The following is a 26,657-nucleotide window of genomic DNA, read 5'->3' as shown; positions in this document are numbered from 1 at the left end:
TGCTTGTTACATATTACTTAGCTCTGGAAGCATGTCGCCCAAGAATGATAAAGTATCAAAAGAAAAAGCAAATGTAATGTGTCAACTTTTTTGGGATATCCGCGTAAACACCGCGAAGGGACCAAGTTGCATCCGTGCTCTTCCTTGATATCCGTGTTAGCTCCGTATCGTTTCCGCTGTGGTCCGCGTTCATTCCTTGTCTGTCCGTGTAGGCACCGTACTTGTACTTGTAGATTCCATACTTGTCCGTGTAGACAACCAGTTGGGACTGTATTCACACTGGCATTGAAAGGAAAATTGATATTTTGCATGCCGGAACACCACGGATGACGATCCGTGGTCATCCGTGAAGCAATCCGTGAAAGTGTAAAAAGGGGCTTGTGATGATATTAAAAGATGGTAGCACGAGTTGAAAGGAAACTTGACTGTTCGTGATATAATATTGTTTGGCATCATGTGGTGAGATTTTGTCCGACTTCCAAACGGGAACTAGACTAACATTCTAATACTTATTTTTGTTGCTGTAGAATACATTGATATTTGTGTTCTTTGACACACCATTGAATCAAATCTTTGTATTTTAACACCGGGTTTGCCTTTTTATTCTGTTGCGGCATTTACTTCAACTGGTCGTCGGCATTCGTGATGATTGTAATATAATTGCTAAAATCTACGTCGTCCTGTAATACTTAAGAGCTGGAGGAGAGATTCTGTCCAGCTTTCAAACGGGAATTCGACTGCAGAACTTGTTTCAGCTGTCCTTTTCCGGCTGAGTGCGAAGAAATGGTCGCCAAGAAGGTTGATGGTAGCTACGACGAGTTGTAAAGAAACTTGACTGTTATTGATATAACAATAAAATATATTGTTAAGCTTCAGGTGGAGAGATTTCTCCGATTTCCAATGGTTTGTTTCATTTAACATATTAAAGATATTTCTTTCAGTTACATGCATTCTTTCAAACGTTGGGGTAAGTTTACAATTATGAATGAGTATCTTATGCTTTGAATTGCACCATGTGCCCATTTCTATGCAAGAGCCAAATTTTCCTTTTCTTGAACTTGTTGGACACCTCAGTGTCTATATAGAATAGTTATTTCAGGCTAGAGAGGCGCATCAATTTTGAACTTTGTGTTTGAAAGGCTATTGTCATCTTAAAGACGACTTATAATGTCGCTCAAATCGACTGAATGCAAGCCCTCTTACGATGCATGCTCGGATCTACAAAGACTTTATGGTCTAGTGCTCCGACATACCCAACAAAGAGACGGGACGAAAAGCATCGGTGTCTGTTTTTCTGTTCTGTCCTCACCCTTTCCTCTATTCTTCTATCATCCCTCCTCTTACATGATATCCCCGAGACTTCACCGGCGTCGGCGGGCGGGTCCTCTACCTGCTTGCCGACGGGAACGGCGTAACCCTGCATGTCGGTGCAGGAGTATAGGCAGGCGATATCTTTTCTTAAAAACGTGTCCCCTTTCTTTCTCTGTAAATATCTCGTTTGTAAATATATATATATATATATATATATATATATATATACATACATATATATATATATATATATTCATTATTACTATTATTATTATTATTATTATTATTATTATTATTATTATTATTATTATATTTTGTAAATAATTATAAGTATAGTGTAGGTTTTTATAATTGAATTTAAGTGTATATTTAAATTGAATATATTTTTTGGAGTAAATTGCCCACCCGGCACACCCGGCACACCCGGCACACCCGGCAGAGAGCTCCACAAAACTAAAAGAACAACATCAGCATCGGTGGTACACAGGATGTGGTTGCTTAGGCGACGCTTTCTATTGTCGGGATGGGGATGATGATGTAGGCGACGCTTTCTATTGTCCGGATGGGGATGAAGAAGGTTCTTTTATAACGTGAAACGTTCAGCGTAGCAAACTTAATCTCCTGAAAGTAGATAGCGGGAGTCCATTCAAAAAGAAACTGCCGCGTATTGTTGACGTGCTTGTATACATTATACGAAAAAGCTATTCTTGCTTGTTGTGATGACTACACGCTGGCACAGCGGTATTCACACTGTTGCTGATCACTTGATGATCTGACAATTAACCCACATGTTGCATAATATTTTAAATGGGCCATTGGAAGTTTGACGGAAATTTGTATACATTGCTAACCATTCTCCTTTCGTCCGTGTATATAAATTCGTCAACATAGAATGACATTTGAAGATTTGGCGCCTAATATATTTGAACCGAATTTTGGAATATGCTTCAGGTTCTCTTCCTGCAGATGTTAATCCCACAATGTCGATCAAATTATAAGACAGTTAATCTTTCTGAAGTGGTGGACACACAAAATTGTCATGTCAGTGATCATCCTAAGAATGATGTGTAAAGAAGACGAAGTTTAACCTTGCCTTTGGTTTTGTATTGTTTTACCGCTTAAGTTGCAACATGCGAACACAAGGTTTTACGTAAAACGAGGAATAATTGCGTGCATCATAATTTTGCAAATTTCCCGAGAACCAAGAGATTAGCATGCAAGTGGAATTTCTTGCCTACACTTTATGCATTGAATGCCAGCGACAATAAACATAATTATTACTTATACCACGGATACTTTAATGATATTAAGAATCGCAAATCTTCAGTATTGCAGGGATGAACCATAAAAATCAAGCATAATCATGACTGTATTATGCCAAATAACATTGTTTTTTTTTTTTTTTTTTTTTTTGGGGGGGTGTTTTTTGGTTTTCCTCTTTTTTTTGGGGGGGGGGGGCCGAGGGCGCCGTGGCACGGTGGATATTTAAGCTTCACGACTCCCAGTCGAAGGACCCGAGTTCAATTCCCTCCCCGCAGCGATTACGTCCTATTCCGTCCTATAGCAACTCTATATACGATAATAATGTCAGGCGGGCCCTCTGATAGCTAGAGCACTGATAGCATTGAAGAGGCTACTCTAAATAGAGAAGACTTTTTTGCAATTATCATCATTGTTATCGTTATTGTTATTATTATGGTTATTGCGGGGTTGTTGTTTTTTTTTTTTTGGGGGGGGGAGGGTACTATTGCTACAATATCATTAGTCTTGCATGAATGCGGTTAGGATATGTTCTACCTCCTATCTCTTTGTAACATTCATCTATCATCTTCACAACAAATTTCAAGACATCATTATGTTTGTGTCATGTACTGTAAAAGTGGATATTTTCGCCCGACTAATTTTTCGCGTTTGGCCGGGTAAGAAGAGATTCGCGTGTTTTTAATTCCGCGGAATAAAGACATCACCCACAGCAACATACAGCAAGCAAAAAATATTCACGTGCTTTTATTTTCACGCTAGTTTCTGGTTGCGCGAAATTCGCGAAAATTTCAACACCGCGAAAGTTTCCACTTTTACAGGTAGTAACTAGTTAGTAGGGATATTCATTTCACTTTGAAATACTGCGATAGTAATTGACATAATCAGACAAAGATTTTTTTTTTTTTTTTTTTTTTTTTTAGTATGACAGGAAGGGCTCATCGTGAATCCAAAACCCAAAGAGAAGTGCGATTTGAAATGGCTGAGATATAGGTGCCCGCCTTTTACAAGGATCGCTATGTTTCACTTTGTTTCTGGATATCTCTACCATTTCAGAACCGATCTTCACCAAATGAAATTTGATTTCCTGTCAGAATTGTATGCTCTTTAATATTTCTTTCTTTTCAAAGTACGTTGTATCTGTAAAAAGGCTAATAGCTGAATCCTCATCTCAACCAATTATACTATTTCATGCTTAACACCTTGAATATGCTTCTCTGCCCCTCGAAAAAAAAAAATGCGGACAGTTTATCAGCATGTAGCACATTGATTTGATGAAACTGCAATACTGAGGCTGTACTTTTTTACATGTTGAGATTAGTTTCGTTTTGATAGCAGCGGAATAGTGTGCAATGAAAGCCGACTTATGGATGTTATCATAATAAGTTATCGAGTCTTATACGATACACTGTTACCTGTAATCTTTAATTATAATTTTGCTATTTTCGTCTTTTACGTTAACTTTCAGTATATATATTATGTATCAAAATGGACATGCGCCATTTTAGATATTGAATAGAGTTATTCTTGACTTTAGATATCAAATATAGTTATTCTTGACAACGGTTTGTTACATTAAACATATTCAAAGTCCTTTTTTTCAGTACCATGCATTCTATCAAATGTCTAGTAAGTTTACAACTAAGAATCAGTATGCTTAGAATTGCACCATTGGCCCATTTTTATGCAAGAGCCAAATTTCCCTCTTTTTTGTACGCGGTGGACACCTCAGTGTCTATATAGAATATGAGAATGATAGTTATTTCAGGCTAGAGGGGCGCATCAATTTTGAACTTTGTGTTTGAACGACTATTGTCATCTTAAAGACGACTAATGATGTCGCTCAAATCGACTGGAGCAAGCCCTCTTATGATTCATGCTCGGATCTATAAAGACTTTATGGTCTAGACATTCCCAGTAGTATACGCGAAAGAGACGGGACGAAAAGCATCGGTGGTACACAGGATGTGGTTGCTTAGGCGACGCTTTCTATTGTCGGGATGGGGATGAAGAAGGTTCTTTTATTATGTGAAACTTTATTATTAAGCGCGTGGTCATCTTAATCTCCTGAAAGTAGCTAGTACAATATAGGAGTCCATTCAAAAAGAAACTGCCGCGTACCATTGAATTGTATATCAGAGAGGCTTACAACCTGTTTCTTTTCTCGGACGAAACGCTAAAGCAGTCCTGCTTAGCGACGGCGTTCACGCTCCATCTCACGCACTATATCATGAGAAGGAATAGCTATACCACGCATGATACATGAAAACATGCTTGAAAGGCGAGAAAACTAATGAAGTTTAAAGTTGACTTCTCCTTCCTCTTTCAATGAAAACAGAATAATTGAATAGATCTATTGAAGCGGATTGTCACTGCTGCGAACGATCGCCATAGCATCGTTAGTCTTGCGAGCAAATCGAAATCCTAATACTTTTATTTTTGCCTGATAAGAGTAGTAACCCTTTAAAGGACTCGTAAATTCGACGTTTCAAACAGTATAGTAAAACAATGAAATGTATTTCAAAACATTTGGATGCGTTGGGTGTTAGCATTTAATAGTATCCATCTGCATTTTATTTTCCGTCCGTATTGCACACAGAAACGCAAGCAAACATTATACTGTGAATACGCTGTAAAGCATCGTATCATTATTAAAAGTGTATTCATTCTTCTTTTATTTTTCAGCCTGCTTGAAGCAGTAGTCAAACCATGTGATCAGTTAGGCAGCCTATGTATAAAGATAGTCGTTACTCAATATTCGATTGATTTGTTACTGTGTGGTTACGATTACGAACGTTGGTTATGAGTCCGAAACACTCGTTCATATTGAACTACATGTATAAAGGTCAAAGCTGTTTCGATAGTATAGCTCGGTACGAGTTCAAAACGCAATCGAAATCATCAGAATGCTATCATAGGCGGAAATTATAGCTGTGGAAAACTTGTATTAAATATAGGTCAATAAAGATTGCCATATCCAATCTCCGTAAAAAGTTTTGATTCATGTCATCCTCTGAGCATTTTGAGATATTTTGCTTGTGTTTTGATTATGTTACGATTTAGGTTTGAACTATGAAAATTGAAAGGTGTGGTTACCTCAACGATGTCGCAGTTCCATTAACCATGATGGGTAAAGGGAATTCATGACTTTATAAGACTAATCCTTGCTAAATTGAAGATCAATTCTTTAAACCATCACTTATGTCTTGTAAATAGATACGTCTGTAATCATAACCAAAATGCCTTAGGAGACAAAAATCATCAAACGTTTATAAGCGTCATCCGACAAATTTACAATTGACAATGCGAATGTATGATTGCCCCATTTGCATGTAGCTGTAAGCTATCTTTACGTTGAAGTTAACTTCCCTCCTTGAGAAAAAGAAAAAAAAAGTCGGGTTTTCGCTAGAGGTACTTATTAGGAAACGGTATAAAAACAATTATCAAGAGATAACCTATACAAACATGAAACAAACGCATATTCTGTTCGTTATATGCATGGATCTGTTTATTTGTTTGTTTGGTCATTATTTTAATGGCATTGATCTTGTTTTTTTTAATGGCATCGGTCTTGGTCGGGGGAAAGATAACAAAAAAAAAAATGTATCACTCTGTTATCAGATCAGGATGATTGCGAGAAGGGTGTACATGTATTCCCGCCTTTTTTTATACAGGCAAACAATAAAAGCTTTGTATGTTATTATAAAAGCCTGGAGGCGAAAGGCAGTTTCAACGTTCAACTTATAGTAACCATAGTTTATTATAGGACATAAAGTAAGTTAGCGTCTCACTGATTGTGGTTCTTTTGTTTTGGCAAAACATGAACACAAAGGGGGTCTGAAATTTTTTTTGTACATAGTACTTGTAGCAGACATTTATGCAGATTCTCCAACAGCATCGCTCCATTACGTCACTTCCTGCTATCAATGGCGAAGAAAGGATGATGGCTGCTTGATTATCCATTCCTTGAGATTGCAGGAAGCTCACCTTTCTTGTGTGTGTGTTTCGTTGTGTGTGGTTCTGTGGTACTCAGTTACAAGGCGTGAAGGTCCGAGTCTTTTCATTCTGATTACACATTTCAATACAGGCAACTGATTCGAGTTTCGCAAAGCTGTTGAGGCAAATTCTTTGCACACTTGACCTCTGAACTGTCAGGTACATGTACTACACGAAAAACATTCTTATTTAACAAACACATTTTGTGTAGCGACAAAGCTTTCTGTCGTTTTCTCAAATAGGCCCTACTTCTAAAAAGTGCTCAGATGAAGAGATTTCACAAAGAGAACACGAGTTAAAAATGGGCATCAGTTATTGTTCCGATTTCTCTCCCTGCCGGCAATAACTTATTCAATAAGTCTTTGGACTGGGAAAAGTACACATATATTCATTTGGCGAATTAGCGAAGGAATTATTACACGAAATGTCTTTGCGAAAAGGAAATCAACCTTGTATAATCTCCAAAGATAAACTTTGAACAGCCTGTCACATAGTAGGGAACAGCTGATTATTATCATTATTTGAATGAATTATCTATTGATGAAGCCAATAACCTTTGTAAATGTACACACGGAGAGCTGTCGTAAGTTCGCTATTTTGTGTTTTAGCTGTTATAAAATATCTCACATTATATATATATATATATATATATATATATATATATATATATATATACACATATCGTACCTTGTGTCTACACTTTTCAAACGCCATTGTGCGTCATGCCAATCACCACTTCATGAAATGTGGTGCGTGTATATCGCCGATCAGAGTCTTGCTCAGCTCATCAGTATTGCGCAATTCTAAAGCCCTCGCCGCCGCACGCTCTATGCCTTTTGTCTTCAATGGGGTCAAGAGCAATGCTCATTAACATCTTATGCTCTACAACGGAAGCGGAGTCTCGATCGGGTCAGCCTTTTGTCAAGGCCCTCTCGCTGTATGGTGAAGAAAGCCCAAATGTAGCTGAGTGGGGTTGCGCGCTGGCGCGGTCGGCTGGGCTCTCTTCGCTCGCTTTGCTCGCCCATTACAGCGAGAGGGCCTTGACAAAAGGCTACGATCGGGCAAGAACAATAGGTGCAAAGCGCACCGTAAAGTCGATGGTTGGAAAAAAAAATTGTAACGGAAAAAAAAATGTTTCAAAGCAACCGTGATTTGGACACTTTTACTAATTTTTCACACTGAAATTTTCTGAACAGATAAATAAAACATAAAGGAATCATTATCCGTCATAAAATAACTTCCCTATTTGACCCGAGTAGTGCATCCCCTTCATTTCTGGCTCATTACAGGAAAACTCCACGTGCGACATAGTACTCATTGTGAGAGAGCGCCACACCGAATAGACGTCACCTAGTAGGTTGCAGCGTGAAAAGCTTAAACTTCTTTAGACGAGCATGGGATCATTTTCTTTCTTTCTTTCTTTCTTTCTTTCTGTCTGTCTGTCTGTCTTTCTTCCTTTCTTTCTTTCTTTCTTTCTTTCTTTCTCTACATATGTAAAATAAAGAGAATATGTGCGGAATCAAACACAAAATCCTTACGTTTTGTTTTCCCGTTACCCGACTATTGCAATAATGTCGAAAGATAACTTTACAACAAGAAATGACAGTGTTTGAGACAGAAAAAACAACAACAAAAAAACGGGAAATAAAGATTTGTTGGATTTTTTTTTCATCACTGGGTAATACTGTTCCGTAGAATCTTTGGTTAGAGGGATTTAGCATTGCGTGCTGGCCAACGCGGCTCTAGCTGAAAGTCAGGGGATCGCGGTGATCGAACAGCAATTACTCGTTTACCTTCCTGTATATCAAAACATCCTTTGAACTACTACGTATTGAAAGTAACGTGTAAAGGATGGAGAAAAAGACAGTTTGTTTTGAACAAAACAAGCACAAGTGTGATGATGGCACAATACCAATATACACACTGTCTCGAATAAAGAGAATCAGGCGCAGCTAGTGTAGGGCCTATTTTCATACCCATGGGGACTTATCAAATTAAACAAGTACCAACTTGCACCAAAATGACGAGAACGCTAAATATAGAATTTCCGATCACCTTCGTAAATTTGAACCGAACTCGTTATCGCGAATTACGGCAAATTGCATGACATCGATCAAAACAACTCGTGACTATATCTGTTCGATCTGAAATTGAAATTAGCCTCCTACACTCTTAAAAAGAAAAGGGTAAATCAACATTTAAAAGGGCTGAGGAGTGACAACGTTTTTAAGGTAATGTTGCATTCACCCTATCTATCCAGCTGAATCCAACGTTAGATGTGCTAGATACAGCTAGAAAAAGGGTGAATACAACATTTTGAAAACGCTGTCGCTCCTCGCCCCTTTTAAAACGCTGTTTTACCTTTTTCTTTTTAAGAGTGTAATGATACGTGTTTTGGTTGAGCAACCGCCTCGACAGACCAACGGACATTATGCGCAATATGTAATCATACAGCCAACTTCACTTTCAGATTGTGTACGTGGCTGTCGTCGCAAAGCGAATAACTTTGGAGCTGTATTTCTTTATTTATTTATCTATGTTTTTATGGCATTCAGTTATTATATATACCACCCATTCAATCCTAGATTGGAACTACTTTCTCCATGTTTTCCTCTCTATCTGTCTTTCGGTATATGCAATGCTGAATTTCGTGTAGGATATTTTCTGCTATTACTTTTCGAACAAGAATCCGCCTTAGGGCTGGGTTCCACTGCCGATCAAATCTGCATGTTATGATCTATAGTCCGACAGAGTGTTAAAAAAATATCGTGTATAGGAGGAAGCCAAAACCAATGTCGATCAAGGTAGATCGATCACATCCAGATCGATTCCGATCGCGTCCTTGTCGAGAGAGATTTGATTGGCAGTGGGAATCCATCGTTTCCATACTTGACTTCATGTATAGTTGCTATTACAGGGCCTACAGTTCGGGACATAGAGTCAAACTTTCGTTTTATAGGCCTATACTGATGGTATTACGCGTGCATTGATACATAATAAAAGCATTTCCTTCCTTTGTACGTTAGCGTGGGGACGATTAGTGAAGTTCACCACGATAATAATGAAAGGCTTGACCGTCAAAAGAAAGATGACCCTTTCCCAGGAACAATGAAAGCAGTGTCCAGCTGTCTTGAAAGACACCATCCTGGCGGAACAATACAAGAAGAATCGAATAAGACACGCTGATTCAACAACACACACAACGAGACTCGTTTTAGACACAGCTCGCAGAGGGTGCGCTCGCTTGTGAGTTGGGGTATCCCTCTTGCCAACTAGCTAAGAAATCATGTAAGCCATTTTAATAGTGTAAAATTTGTATGAATTTTACATACTAATTTTGGTGCAAACACCACACATCACGAACAGCTTCTTAGTGGAACTGATTAGGCCTATGATAACACAAGCAGTTGTGTGGGCATAGTATTCGCGCTGTTACGTCACTGATAGGCAATCACGGGACGGATACACTGATTTGGTCTATCAACAAACATCAATTAGAAAAGCTTTCTTTTTCGATTCTCTGATTAGATAGAATGATGTGGAATCGGGTTCTTTAGTGTGATCACTGTAAAGGTAGGATTATATGCCTAACTAAGACTTGACTCATTTCAAAAGAGCGCGTACCCTTATGTGATCCCCAAAATTCATAAAGAAAGGGGAAATGGAGTAGGGGATATAATAGGCTTTACCAAACATGCCAAATGGAGCAGCATCGCGCTGTCGACGATGCTTTTAACACATGTCCGAAATCATTAATTTTCCTTTAAAATATATGCAGCTGAGAGTGATCAATTTCACTAACATAAAAGTCTTAATCTCATTTCGTTCTGTCCCTTCTTTTTCATTAATAGAAACCATAATGATGAACGAGGATTCAAATCCTTAGGTTGTGGCATTTCTATTGCGTTTGACGGTTAAATTGCGGTATTGTGAAGGTTTCCAATTGACAGGACACATAATTCGCTGTAATTTAGATCAGCTGTAGAACGCGGGCATCCAATATTGATCATTATTTTAAGAAATATTTGTGAAAGATCGTGAAGATATCTTACGATATACAAATTTACATAATCATACTACCAAATACCCAACGTCGAAGAGCTCTGCAAACTTCATAGTTGTGTTGATGATATTAAGCGATGGTCTCGCGATAATCATTTGAAATTGAATTCTGATAAATCAGAATTGTCAGGCGGGCTAGTTTTCTCACAAAAATTTATGTCCCAGTCCGTCAGAGATCTAGGAGTTATGGTAGATAAGCATCTAAACTTTAAAAAACAACAACAAACGAACAAATGAAATAACACACACATTAAGAACTCATGTCGTTCTGACCTGCTTCAGGGGTATTTGTAAAAATACATTATTAATATCCGTAAGTTATCGGAGCAGTCTTCCACCGAACGTCTAATTCACGCATTTGTTACTTCTCATCTTGACTACTGCAATTTTCTTCTTGTTGGTCTCCCTGCTTCGAGTATTGCACCAAATTCAAAATTCAAAATACAGCTGCAAGGCTTGTAACCCTGACAAAAACATCTGACCAAATTACTCCAGTTATCCAATCCCTCCACTGGCTCCCCATACATCAACGTATCACCTTTAAAATCATCCTTATTGCTTAAAAGATAAATATTATGGATTAATCTTACCTCCCTTCCGCTCCTCCACTTCAGCCTGTTCTCTCTCTTCTCTCCAATTATCACGTGGTCCCGCACATACCCGCTATGGTGATATAGGACCTTTTCTGTATTTCCCCACCCCTTTGGAATAAACTCCCTCTCTATATTCGTATAGCTGAAAGTGTTGATATGTTCAAATCATTGTTGAAAACTTGTCTGCTTACTCAATCCTAATCTTGTTGTTGTTGTTGTTGTTGCTATTATGTACATAATGCTGTATCTTAATTATACCTCAATATCTTTAATGTATATATCGGGCATCCTTTCTCTTTATAAGATTATTGGTGCTGTTCGTTATTCCCAGGTTCGCTATTCCGAAGGGTCATTAATCTGAAACGCACAAATTTCCTATACCGAGGTTCGTTAATCCGAAAATGAAAAAGGGTTCGTTAATCCGAACATTGCGTTATTCCGACGGTTCGTTATTCCGGAGATTCGTTAGATTGAAAATGAAATTCGGAATAACGAAGCTTCGGAAAAACGAATCTTCGGACTAAAGAGTCTTGTGAATAACGAACCTTCGGAATAATGAGCTGTTACCAAGATTATTGGGCATTGGCAGGTTGATGTGCGATGCGTTGTAATGTGCTGGATTGTAAGCAAAAGTAAATAAATATGCTATTTTTTCTTAATTGATCAACTTCATGTACATTAAAGTGTAGAGAGTTATATACGCCTACGCATGATCATCTTGATATCAGTGGCCTCAAAATATAATTTAGAAGACATCCCAGTGCAGCTGTTAATCTGTTAATCCAAAAATTACACGAAGGTTCGTCATTCAAAAAGGCGAATTATCTATTTATGCCGAAAAATAAACGTACGGCTCATCCTGCATGATTTAGAAAATGAAATAAAGTCTCATCCACAGTTACAAAATAAGGAGATGCAGTTGAAAATAAAACAAAATGACCGGATTTCACTGCACACTCACCCGAAAGAGGAATACGTATCACACACGAAACCGCTTTCATCAATATTGGAGCATTGTACTATACATGGTGAATGTATGCTTTGCGTAAATCCAGTTTCCGAACACAAAAGCTATACTCTTGATAGCTTAGTCAGGGGAGCACAATTGACTGAAAAAAAAAATCACATCAATGAGATACTTCAACAGACTAAATAGAGAAATCACAGGCCTGCTTCTTAAAGAGTTAGTATTGATATTATACACTCGATTTATTTAGTGCTCCACTGTGAATCGAGCGTAAAAATACAGTTTTGGTTATTGCTGAAAGCAAAACAGAAGAACACTTCGAATCGCAGCGTTTATGATTATATCATTATGCTTTACTTTAATGTAGCTTGTAGATACATGCATAGTACTTCCCGTGTCCGAGGCACTCGGATAGAGGTCATGAACTTCATGTCCAGTTTTATCATTTTTAGTATGTCAGTGTAGTTCATTCTTTTAATGCTAGATTTCATCAGCCCCTCCCCCCCCCCCCCCATGCTGAGTCTGATATATCAATACCCGCCTTCACGATGTGCAAAATAGCGCGTTACTGAACATGCTCCAATACTCGAGGTTTTTTTTTTTTCAACTTCTCTGACAAAAGAGCGTACACGCGAGGATTGTACACTTTTTGGTTCAGACGCTCCAGCCACCCTCGGAAAGTTGAGGGTTTTTTTGCAACCGTTCACACGTACAGAAAATAACCCGCTAATTGCCAATCGATGAAACTATTGTTCTTGTGCCTCACAGTGGTGTGGAGAGCACGCTGTTGTTAATGATGAGAATAAAAGAACTCAATCAAGTTTCTAAACCCGACCGTTCAAGTGTATACTGCCGGGGCAAATACCGCGCTCATTCAGAAATATCAGCAAGATTTCTGAGGTTATGCATCGCGCTACTGGTTCGCACTAATTTTCTGTTGTGTGTGCGTGTGTGTGTGTGTGTGTGTGTGTGTGTGCGTGTGTGTGTGTGTGTGTGTGTGTGTGTGTGTCCACATGTGCAAAAGACTGGAGTTTGCTAAAGGGTAACAAAAATTGAGTTCTGTAACATGCTAATTTGTGTACGTGTGAACCCCCTATTACAGGTATGTTGTAAGACTTTTGTTGGACTTTCCTACAAAAGGAGGTTTGATTCTATCCTGCTCGCTTGCTGTGTTCTATCATTTATTTTGCAGTAACGTGTCTGTTTGTATTGCTGGTATGCCATACGGAATATTGTACCATGAATCCACCTTCCTGGGGACCGTTTCATGAAATTTTTTGTCAGTGATTTACACTGACAACTGTTAAAAGCTACTGAAATCCTTGCGTCTGATTGGCTGATGGCAAATTTGTCGGTGAAAACCTCCGACGAACTCGTTGATGAAACGCCCCCCCCCCCCCCCCCCCCCCCCCCCCCGTTGATCTACTTTGCGATTCGTTTGCTTTGTATACGCCCTTGAACGGGTGACGGTTTTTTCCTCTCTCTCTCTCTCATGTCATGATGATGATAGTCGTGTATTGAATGTTATAGGATATGACTATAAAACTGATCTGAATAGCAATGGTGATGAAAATTACTACTGCTGGCATAAGTGACAGCTAAATGAACAGATGTTTCCTTGTTCTGATTTCACCTCTCCCTCATTTCTCACTCTTGTTTGCCCCCTCCCATGAATGATAAAAAACAACAACAACAACAATAACAACAACAACAACAACAACAACAACAACATCAACAACAACAACAACAACAGACTTAACCGCACAACAAGTCAGATAAATGCGTGCTGGCAACCAATAGACCTACGTGACACGTATCTTTTAGGTTGAAACTAACTTAATGGCCACGACAAATCATATCAGAGGAAATAATGGCAGAAGAAAAAAAAAACTGACAACCTTTCTAGTGTAAATTTCTGCGAAAACAGGTGCCCCCCCCAAAAAAAAAAAAAAAAAAATGCGCGCACTGCAACTATTTCAGGTTATAAGCAGTCTGTAAACCGACCGAACGGCATAATTCTATTAAAATGTCGCCTTATCTTGGCTTCTTTAACAGTAAAAAAAAAAACCACACGTTGAACAGTATTGGTGTATTACACATTAATGTTAACACTAAAACAAAACAAAGGGGTTATTCGTCGCTTCATACTTACAATCAAATCACGTGTCAAAAAAATAATGATGATATAAAAAAGGTCCCGAATGCCGAAGAAAATATCGCTTTCCTAGACGCCGCTGCAACAAGCTGAAGTTTATAGTGTAAGAGCTATACCTACCCAATTACACAACAGTAGGCCTACATAATATCATGGCAACATATATTGAAACTTCTTTCGATCTCACACTCATAAAATCTGCGTACCACTGCGTGTGAAAATTAGAATGAACATCACGGACATATCAACTGAGAAGTTCCTCTAGATACTTCTTCCCGACTTGGCGATCATCAAACAGTAAAAGACGTGACTATTAATTTATTTGTATCGAATGTAAACTGTTTACTGTAAACGAAAAAAAAAAAAAAATATACGGAGTGCCTCCTCCGTTTATTGTCTTTGCCGTAACCATGGAGCTACTACGAAACCAAACAAGAAGCACGCATGGACGGTGCGTTTCATTGAACTTGATAACCACATGTTTCGCACTTCGGCACATATTGCACTGCGCGAAACGTAGCGATTACCGTACTTGTGGCGGACATACTGACTTTGGTCAAGGAATGAAAATGGAATACATTAAGAAAAATATTATGATATTGAAATACCGACATCATGAAAATGTTTGGAAACAACGAATGATTATGGAGTATAGAAATGAAAATGCCAAACAAAGATTTTCATTCGCTCATAGGGAAGCTCTCTAGAAGAGATGAAAGCATCTCCCCTCGTATGGCAGTATAAGTTTCCCGAACAAGCTGAGGTTAGTGAGGTGTACACCAGGGCTCGACACTAACGGTGGCTCGGTGGACCGGGGCCACCAAAAACGCACGTCGGGCCACCAAAAAAAGTCGGATGTTTGCCTTTACTTTTGGAAATGGACAGCGGTAACAGTCGACTCCGTATAAGATGCTAAAATAAATGTCAGATGCTATTTTTATTTTTGGAAATGAATAACGGTAATATTCGACTCCGTACGGTACTAAAATAAATGTCGGATGTTTGCTTATACCAAGGATGCTTATACTTTTCGATTTGAATAACGGTAAGATTCAGCTCCGTACGGTGCTAAAATTAATGTCAGAAATTCGATTTTGCGTTCGGAAATGAATAACAGTAATATTTGACTCCGTACGGTGATTAAATAAATATCGCATGTTTGCTTTGACGTTCGGAAATGACTACTAATGATATACAACTCCGTACGATGATAAAATAAATGCCGGGTATTTGCTTATGCGTTCGAAAGTAAATAGCAATAACATTCAGCTCTGAAAGATGTTAATATAAGTGTCGGAAATTGGCTTTGACGTTCGGAAATGAATAACAATGATATTGAACTCCGTACGATGATAAAATAAATGCCGGATGTTTTCTTTCAAGCTCTGGATTTGTGGAAAGATAATAATGTACGTTCATCACTTTTTTTTTTTCATGATTCATTCAAGAATTTCGGGAGTCTGACAGCCATCGGATCTCGTTACGATGTTTTTGTATTGTTTACAGACAAGTATGGCAAACATGAGAGCAAGGCTTCATAGAAGATGAATTACCCTGGTGGCAATCATTGAACGACAATTTCAATTCAATTGGCAATCGTCGGGACCACTCGCGATGTAGAAAAAATAAACACCTCAGCATCGAGCACTTTCTATTATTGAATGAGCAATCGTCGGGACGATGTGCGACGTTTCAAACTCATACCAAACGGTGATTTAAGTTCAATGGGCAAGCCTAGAGACGATGCGCGACGCTTTAACAATTACTAAACGCGTCTCTGACCAGTGATTCAAGTTGAATGGACAATCGTCGGGACGATAAGTGCGACGTTTGAACAATTATGGATTAACAAACTCGCCACGGAACGGTGATTTAAATTCAATGGTCAATCGTCGGGACGATGAGCGACGCGAAACCATCACCAAAACCTTTACAAAACGGTTAGTCAAGTTGAATACGCAGTCGTCGGGGACGATGTGTAACGTTTGAACAATCACTGAAACGCTTCGCCGATCGACAAAAGACCTCCTTAATTGATTAGTCGCGACGAAAAGAGACGACTTCGTTCCGACTCGTCGGAACCATCTTTTGTTGATATTTATAATGAGCCAAAAAGAGCGCAGTAATGAGCACATGAGGCCCAAAATTTGGATCGTCGGGGACGATTGGCGACGATCTTTTGTCTCATATCGTCGCGACGAAGATATCTCCCTAACACAGTTTTTCTGTTGTGCCTTAGTTATTGCCCTTTCATCTCGGTGAATTCTAAAGGCTAGTAATGCCGCTGGGATACGTCCAAAGTTGGAAGTCTTAAGAGATTTACTTGTGACTGCCAAGCAGGGACGGCACCTAAGTTTCTCACTAGAGCTACCTCGGTAAGAAGAATAGAGAATGGCTGTCTATGAGATAGAGAAAGAGAGAGATAGAGCAAAAAAAAAGACATTCAGAGGAAAGCAAAGACGGGGAAAATGTATGCACTTTACTGGCAGGGGGTATGTGGATTGATAGCAGCATACATTGAACCAGATCTTTGTGGCATTAGATAACACATGCACAGTACCTAGTCAAGTTAAAAAAAAGGGGGGCATTTAATGAGATGTGAATCTGTGTATTTCTGTTATGAATCCTGTCAGTGAATGCTGGTGTTTCTTAAGATGAAATTAATTTCTTATCCTCAAATCATTATTCAATTTGTTAATAATTCGTTGATTGTTCCATCCCAGGGTGTGCTGAATTTTGTATTAGCGATTTAGGGCATACAGCTTTAAACTTTTCTCAATAAAGCAAGAATATCTAATCCTCATGATCTCTAATATGCTACCATGGACATCCTGACAAAGTATCCCAGCATGCTTTATGTATTTTTTTCTTTCTGTAGCCTTTTGTCCCATTTTGTACTCAAAATCATAATCTGAGCATCACCTCATCTTATCATCGATATGCCATGTTATGTAAGTATGCATATATTTCTCTTCTTCTTTACAGGTTGCAACACATTAGAGACAGTGACATCATAATAGCTCCAGTGGAACACATCCCATTGTTGCCATGGCTACCTCATCCAAAACTCCAGAGGCTGGGACGGATGGCGGGTCCGGGAAGGAGACTAAGGAACAACAAGGCAGCGTCGCCGCAAATAACCGGGATAAAGGCGTACAGGTCAACATGCTGCTACGTCAGGACTCGTCAAGGAGATTTGTGCCTCCCCTGAGGTAAGGTGGCAAGTCTTGAGAGGACATGGATAGGGAGAAGAAAAAAAATAGTAAGAGAAAACATATAAAGAGAGAGATAGAGAGATTGAGATCAGAGGGGGAAGGGGAGCATGGGAGAGTGGACAAGACGAAGAGAGATGAAAAGAGTTTGAAGCAGAGAAAAAGAAAAACCAGACATATGCCGAGACAGAACTTAAGAAAGTGATAGGGGTTTCAGAGCAAATAAGAAAGGGGGGGGGGGAGGGAGAGGACAACTTGAAGAGAGATGAAAATAATTAGAAACAGAGAAAAGAAAAACCAGACATATACCAAGACAGAACGTATAAAAGTAATTGGGGTTTCATTATGAACAGCAAAATTAAACAAGGAAGGAAGAAAAAGAGAAGACATACAGCACATGGGAGAGATGATTAGAAATAGACAAAAAAAAAGAAAGAGACAGGAGAAGAGAAAACATGAATTAAAGGGGGAGATAGAAGTTTAGAAAATCAATTTCAAAAACCAATTTCAAAAGAGAATTCAGTGGTTTAGATCATGACAGCTAAATTGGACAAGAAAGTAAAAGATGAAAAGAAGAAAAAAGTGAGATGGACAGATGTATAGATGCAAAGAGAAACAAGATAGAGATATAGAAATGTAGATAAGACAGATTTAATGGGATAGCTATAGATGAGGGGGAGAGAGATGAAGAGAGAGAGAGATAAATGGACAGCTAAAATGAGAGTAATAGATCGAGGCAGATAGAGAGGGGTGTGAGCTTAAAGGTGCATGGTCCCGGTGTTTTAGTCAAATGTGTATGCGGGCGCATGGCACAAGTTTCCTATAGAGACCTACGCTATCAACTTCTCTTTGGCGCTTACGCTTTGGCCCACTTTCCCGAGTCCGAAGAAGTCCGATTCACTGTAGTCAGTGGTCCGATCACAGTTCGGCTCATGATTCGGCTGAGGGGGATGACAGCTTAAGCAAACTTCTTTTGTGATGTCATAATAACAAGCACATATGCACGCACCCTGGCATTACTACAGACTGCGCGATGCGCAAAGAAGACAACAAAGGCAACGTTACTTAGCGACACCTATGCACTTTACTCTTGATGACAGCTAAACTTCCGTAACCTTCGTATCAATGCTAACGGTGATCGGCAGTATCATGAACAGCACCATCTATACTACCGGGACTATGCCCCTTTAAAGAGGGAAAGATAATTACATTATATTGGATGTTGATGAATGGGATACCCAGGGAATATTTGCCCTAATGAGTGCAATATTCCCTTGTATTCCATGAATTAGAGCTATCCAATGTAATTATCATTATCTATGATTATTATCTAGAGAAGGTATAAACTTCAAGAGAAAAGTTTCATAACTCTACTAGACTTTGTAGTCAACTCTGCACTGAAAAAGGAAAGTCTCGCAATTCCTTATGTAGCATGACGCACATTTGGGAATTGCAGCAAGAGTTTGTGCACTCACTACAGTAGCAAGCTGTTGAGCACTCAGCAAGCGCCTGCGCAATAGATAAGACAAAATGCTGTGTAGTATTCACTAACAACGGTAGCCTATGGTGAATTAATACAGTAGATAATGTGCTGTGCGTGCTGTTGTGATGTGTACCTTGAATGATGGGATACATACACATCTTGGGATTATTTGCTTCAGCATTCACATGGTCAATGCGGAGCAAATTATAGTGACAATTCAGAAATAGGCACAAGATTTCTTGGGATTTGCATCTTGATTCTGATCGTGATAATCAGTGGGATTTTTGTGTTCACACGGGCAAAAATCTTTACATTTTGATCGCAATGCATATCTGGAGATTTGTATCCTGCTAATTTGCCTCTATGTGAATCACACCAAATAGGACTTTGGGAGGATAATCAGTTATAGCAATCAATGTAGATATAAGAGTAATATGTTTGGGAGAGATGTAAGCCTACTGTATCAAAATGTGAAAAGAGCAGCTGAAGGTAAGGGTTTTAAAATTATTTGTCTAATTTGTTAGAGAGAGCGAGAGGGGGAAAAAGAGAAATAGGTCGAGAAGATGCAAGACTAACAGAGAGCGAGACATCAAGTCATACATGGTAAAGGATTAAATCTATTTGTCCATGTACATGTACAGTGTATGTGGACTTCAATTCTGTGTGCTTTGCACTGCATTAAAATATAGGTCATTCTAACTGTCAGCTTCACAATTGGTATGTAAATAACTTTGCTGTCATTTCTCAGTGCCTTCTCAAGTGTGGGCTGTACTCCTTTATTAGGGCTCGAGCACTCGTCCACTCTTGTTGTTGGGAAGGGGAAATGACCATGTGGATCAAATTTCCCTTCTCTTCCACTCCCCCTACCCCCTTCCCATCAAGAAAAAAGAAAAGAAAAGAAGAGAAGCTGACCCCCATGCCTGTGATATGTATGCAAACATATCCATGGAATGGTTGAGCAGAGAAATTAAAATGCTGGAGTATTTATTTTTCCTGAGTGACAGAGAGAGAAAGAGAGTAAGGGAGGGCTTGTGTGTGTGTGTGTCTTTGTGTTTATGCATACTTTCTGTACCTGTTTGTGTAGCGTGTGTGTGTGTGTGTGTGTGTGACAGAGGAAAATACAGAATAGATGGAGAGAGAGAGAGAGAGAGAGAGAGAGGGATATAAGAGATTGTGTGTGTCTTTGAGTGAGTGTATACTTGTGCCTGTGTGTGTGTGTGTGTGTGTGTGTGGTAGAAAAAACAAGAGAGAAAAAAACAAATGTTTCTTTGTGTGTGTGCATACCCTTTGTGTGGCTGTGTGTGTATGTGTATGTGATAGCGATAAAGAAAAATAGAGAAAGAAAGAGATAGAGATTGATTGTGTGTGCACTGTGTGTGTGCATACTTTTTTGTGTGTCTGCATGTGTATTGTTGTGCACAGAATGAATTTGTTCACATCTACTCCTGACAGCACGGCTGATCTTGCTAGTTGATCTTTGCTGTGAGATTAATTCAAAGTGTGTCTGCCCCAGTTTCAGCGGCTTCTGTAGCTGTGCAGCAGCTTGATATTGTACACGTCAAGTGAATTTGATTTGATGTTCCAGTCACTGATTGCCTTCAGCATTAAAGGGACAGTCTGGGTATTTGCTTATCATTTAGTGTTGCACATCAATCATCTATTTTTTGCTCTACTTTTGATTTGATTTATATACATCGTTTCCACTTATCATTTTTTCCACTTATCACTTAACATCTCTTTTTCTTCCTTCTGTTTTGTTTCCATTTAATCATCTTGTTTACAATTTTTAAGTTTTCTCTTTGTTGTCTTATTTCTTTCTTTTCTTCCTCACTTCAAACTATATAAAGGGCTTTCAACTAGTATGATTTTTACCATAGAATATAAGTTATCTGTTGAAATAAAAAAAAAAGTTTCCTTTTCTGAGACTTGATTTAGCATACTGTAATATGTTGGGTTTTTTTTTTCGTTTCTAGTAAAATGTGATTTTTAGTACAAATCATCGGCTAAGAATGAGACAGGCATTAAGTTACCTCAAACACCATGGGTTTAGTGGCAACTTAACGCCTTACTCATTCTCAGCCGACGAATTATGATTTTTTTGCTTGTTTTTTATTTCTGTTTTGTTTTGTTTTGTTTTTGTTTTACAACTCATAATTCTTCATGGTGCTCAAAAGTTGACAGCTCTGAGTATTTTTGATGTATTGCGGATTTCCCTGCCCCAATTTTATTTTTTCCATCCCTGTGAAATTTCTTGTAACATGCCGGCCATATTGGTCCGCCAAAAAATGTACGTCTCCTCGAGATTCATATTGAGGGCTCTCTTTCCTCATTGAAAAGCGGGGAATACTGTGTGACCTTTTCAGATGAGCAGGATTTTAATTTTCTTTCCCTTTTTCCCCCCTTTCCCGGGGCATGGCAGCAACCCAAATATTGTTTTCCCAAGTAATTTAGACTCAGTTCATTCGATATTCTCGTTGAGAGATGTAATTGGGCTAAAATTAGCCCTCCTAGGTGCCGGTAGAGCACATTAATCAAACTTATCGAGTTTGGCAAGACTGCATAGGTATGCGTTTCCCATTTGCCAGCATCTATCTCAAGGCTGACGATTCATGCCATCGCAATCTGGGGCCTGTGATATGCCGTGCTGCCCTGTGGTGTGAATATGTATGATGTATCTTTCTGCTTCTAGATAGCACTCTGGTATCTCTGCTGCCTCAAAATCTGTGTTGCTCTGTTTTATCTTAATTAATTTTCAGAATCAATTAAAAATGTCATCACTTCGCACGCTTCCAGGCCTCTGTGATTTGGCTATGTGTTCAAATAGACGGCCGGAGTAAGATTATTTTAATGAACCACGGATCTTTATCAAGCATTTCAACCCTCTGATGCCAACGTTTCGATTGTTCCCTAAAGACTTATACCAGGGTGCCGTATGGCATGCCTAGTTCCTTTAAATGATGAGTTTATTGAGGTGCCATTGCCGATGGATTCATTTTTATATTAGACATTATCACAACTCTGTATCTTATTATCTTATGAGAACACTTCCCACCACTTGCAAGTTTAATTTTATAAAATGAGATGAAAAAAAAAAGTGTAATTGAATAGTAAACAGGTAATTCTGACTAGAAGGAAAAAAATGATTAAATTCATTTACAGGACATTACTTTCAAAGCAATTACTTCTTTTCAGCCTTTGTATTGAGAATAATCTTCTTTTTGTGTTAAGTGAATGATTTTGAAACAAAAAAGAAATCCCTGCATTTGGTAGCAGTAATTCCTGTATATTATTCATCTTTATTCTAAAAGGAATTCAAAGTCTTTTACATTTTGATGAAAATTGGTTTTGAAATGGCAGAGATATCCACAAACAAAGTAAAACAAAACATTTATTAGGATTCCCTTGATGTAGATAACTCAGCTGTGTCAAAACCAGTTTTCATCAAGTAAACTTTGAACTCCTCTCAAAATTGTATGCTCTTTCATATTTCATTTGAAGAGGTTTCTCATAATCTTACAAAACAAGTTGGAAGCCTTCAGCTCCATCTTAATCACATCTATTTCATACCTTTAACTCTTTATGTGCCATGTTTGCACATCCAGCTCATTTTACAGCGTGCCAACTTTGCATATTCTGCTCAAACCCACAAATCCGCCCAAACCGATCGATAAATCGCCAAATGTCCCAGTACAATGAAAGCTTTTCTCGTGCTTCTGTTTGTCTCGCATATAGCTTGCATTTTATGTGGTGATTGACTATCTAGCGGTGTTCCCTGATCTATTTGCGTGTAAATTCTAAGTTTCTGGTACTGTTTTGTGTGCAAAAGTCATGCCTTTCATACAGTAATGTAGCTACTGGTCATTTCAAAGAAGAACAATCATCGATTTGTCATACAATTTCATCAAAACAAAGCTTGGCTTTTTCTCTACAACTTTGCTCACTATATGTCCAGCTTAACAAAAATATATAGAAGTTACATGGATTTGAAAAATAGAAGGTGTTCTCAAAGCATGACTACGTTGGTGTCTCAGAAAAACGTGGCACATAGAGGGTTTCCACCATGGCACATATTAAAAAAGTTAAACTTGTAGAGAAGCTTGAAGTAAAACATGTAGAATTATGAGGAACTCTGCATGACATCTTCATCTCTTTTTTTTTTTTCTCTCTCTCTTGTTTTTGGTATTAAGTGTAAATATGCTCACATCCTGTTGACAAATTTTTGGCCAGCGTTCAAGGTAGACTTTGTGATTTCTAGCAAAATTTCTCACCAGCGTGTCTGTGTGGTCATCGATTTCTGCGTTCTGGGTTCATCCAGCCCTCTACCCTTTTTTTTTTTTCCAGTGATGACGAAGTGTGAAATTTGCCGACAGACCTGGAAATGTCCCTCCAGGGTTCATTGTAGAGTGACAAATTGGTGTGTGACGTTGCAAATGTCGACTAGGAACCTTCTTGCGCTCAAATCCTGGCATGAAATAGGCCTTGATGCAGGAAATGTCTAAAACTAATAGATCTATTATATGTCACATAATGAGGCACCAGTGATAATGAAGTATATTGGTAAAATGCATTATCAACAATATCATTTGATGTATTAATGATCGACTTTGAAATAATAAGGGGATATTAACATCAAAAATTGCTCCCATTCACATTCAATGAATTGTGTCACCATTCTCACAGTGATAGCAGAATTTCAAACTGAAAGAGATTTGAATAAAAGAGGATGAAAAAGAAATAGAAGTGATTGCATGTGAAGAGAAACAAGCAAAGAGAGGGAGAGACAGACAGAGAAGGAGAGAGAGAGAGAGAGAGAGAGAGAGAGAGAGAGGGGTAAGGTGGTAGATGGAAGTGTACTCACCAGATGAAACAAGATTTTCTGGATGCTGTATACAAATGTCACATTTCATATACAAATGTGTATTCGGAGTGTTTGCCACTTTTGACTTGCACTGAGATTCTATAGATGTATATTAATGTAATACAACTGATGACATGTTGGGAAAGATGTGTGGTCTTTATTATTGATTGATTCTCTTCCATAAAATCTATTAAGGCCTGACACTTCTATCCCCGTGAATTCGACGTGCTCCTTTAAACCCTGTGTGCCCGGATGCCATTGTCCCTGCAATCAAGCGATGCCTTGGTTTCCGTGACAATTGACCCCAGCGGCAGGGGAAAAAAAAACGTGAACAAAGGGCTCTCGGGCAAATCTAGGCCATCTCCCGGCACAAGCACCAGGCCAAATATATATATAGATCCTCAACTTCTTCATCCCTAGGTAACTCATCACGTACCATAAGGTATTAAATGGAGAAAGAAAAAATGAAATAATCTCAGGAAGAGGTCATTCGATATGCCTCATGCAGTCGATGTCTGGCTTTCAGATTCAGAAGTTAATGGATATGACCTTCATGAAACCAATCTAACCCAATTTCCAGAGAAATAGAAATAAAAAAAAAAGAGAGACAAGTGTCCATGCTGTAACACCTGTTTAAGTACCAGTAGGGTATTAAGAGTTCCCTCACTCTAATATTAGTGCCGATCACTTTGTCTACCATTAAGACATAAAGTCATGCAGACAAATGTGTGTATACTTACAAATTTTCTGTGTTTGTGTGTGTGTGTGTGTGTGTGTGTGTGTGTGTGTGTGTGTGTGTGTGTGTGCATGTACGGGTCTGGCTTGGTGTCTGTGTATTATTTATGTAGTATTAGAATTATTTTATGTGTGGAAATTTGGAAAGTAGTGTTTCATACTTTATACTTTTTTTGACCAAAAATTCTGCAGCTCTCATGGAAAATGCTGTTCTTCAACAAGCGATATTATTACACATGTCTATTGCGGAAAAGGTAATAAATTACGGGGGGGGGGGGGTTTCCCCACCAGAAATACACCTTTTTTGCCCCTGAGAATACTACAATGTATTTTACATGGTTAGCATTCCTGGTCGTACATGGGCCACAAAGTTTGTGGCAACTGAAAAGCAATGTAAACACCATGACTGCATGATGTATACAGAGAAGGAAAAAAAAAGAAGAAAAATCAAGCTTGAGTAATGAGAGAGGAAAAAATAGAATAGATGAATAGAAATGAAAAACTGATAGCAAGGGTAGTGAAAAGGAAAAGAGTCAGGTAATGAATTACATGATGATGACAATGATGATGATGATGATGATGATGATGATGATGATGATGATGATGATGATGATGATTGATTGACTAATGGTATCTTTATTTCATCCAATGGAATTATTCATAGCACCCTGGGGCTAAAGTACCAATGGAATTTACTGTACAAAAACAATATCTTCACAGCACGAAATTCATGCAAACTGGAGCCAACAGCCTTTTGAAAACTTTTACAATTGCCAACCATGAAGAAATAATAAATATATTTCATGTTATTAATTGAGCAGACAAAAATAATCTCATACATTTTACTCTCTGAAATCATGACTCCGCACAAAATTAGTGAAAAATTCATGCTCAAGAAAATGTCTAGTTTTGTGGTGTTCATCAGTGTCTCGGCAAAATGGCATTATGCTGAAGATCTTGGAGTGGTCGACATAGACCTGTTGAGGACGAGTGCCAAGTACACCCGGGCATGTGTCTGTGGGGAAATGCATGTTGTAGCAAAATCAGCCCACCCTCAATGGGTAAAAATGATGAGGTAGAGGAAGGCATGATTCATTTGAAGTGTAAATGATCAGAGCTATTTGGATAGCTTTGATTGGCCGCCTTTGTGTCATGACTAGATTCCATCCGTGAGGTTTACCTCTAACCTTCCATCCTCAGTTGTACTTGTTTGACTTTGGCTGGAGTCAATTACCATCATTCATTCCTAGTCGTCTGCAAATGAGGCAACTTTAAAGGATTAGCACCTTGGCACCTCTTGCATGTAAAGTCAATGAGCCCATGAACTAAACTTGGGTGCAAAGGGTACAATTCAGAGACCTGCTCAGTGATGACATAATCATTTGTCTAATTTAAAAATTGATATTTTGATGCTGCTAAAGAACACTGTTGTATGAAAACACGTAGCATAGAATCCAAGCATTCAAAAACTTTCCTATTTTAGGTCTGATTTTGATGAAACCCCTGCCATTCTGTTCCCCTCGTGTTAATAATGTCCTCAATCAAGGTTCAACATTAACACTATGCCGAGTTACACCTTAACCACGATCTTGCACGGGATCAGAGTATCTATTACTTCGTGTAATCAAGTATTAAGTAAATCTTTGCTCCAAATCTCCAATCATCCCCCTGCCCACGCCTCCTCCACGCCACGAAATTTTGGGATGAGTTGCCAGAGAGGAAGTATCCACATCAATCTACCGCACCGATAATGATCTCGGCGCGGTATATCGCTTTACAGGTCGATCTGAATGTCAATTTGATTTGTCGCAGGGCAATCACCACAAGCATAGGGTAATGACTGAAGAGAAGCGCTCACTCTTGTATACTTAAATAACGCAGCTTTCGTTTACAAAATATTCACATCTTTAAGATCAGAAATGCACAAATTGTCACAGAAAAAAACTTCAGACATAGCCATCTGTGCATCAGCTGGAAATAATAGTTCATGTTTCTTTGCACTTACTTTGACTTTCCACCTTTCTT

At 38.7% G+C, this 26,657-nt stretch overlaps 1 protein-coding gene across 1 annotated transcript in view; it reads left to right on the top strand.

The window, feature by feature from the left end:
- Positions 1-26,657, top strand: part of LOC140236156 (tumor protein p53-inducible protein 11-like) — a 257,396-nt gene that overhangs the window by 85,295 nt on the left and 145,444 nt on the right. Inside the window, exon 2 of the mRNA XM_072316124.1 lies at positions 17,330-17,556. Coding sequence (XP_072172225.1) covers positions 17,393-17,556 — 164 coding nt within the window. The 5' untranslated portion in view covers positions 17,330-17,392. The remainder of the gene's footprint in view (positions 1-17,329; positions 17,557-26,657) is intronic.

Source organism: Diadema setosum, chromosome 12 (assembly GCF_964275005.1).
Source record: "Diadema setosum chromosome 12, eeDiaSeto1, whole genome shotgun sequence".
Lineage (NCBI taxonomy): Eukaryota > Metazoa > Echinodermata > Echinoidea > Diadematoida > Diadematidae > Diadema > Diadema setosum.
Note: the sequence above shows the minus strand (reverse complement) of the source record. Positions and strands in the feature narration are given on the sequence as shown.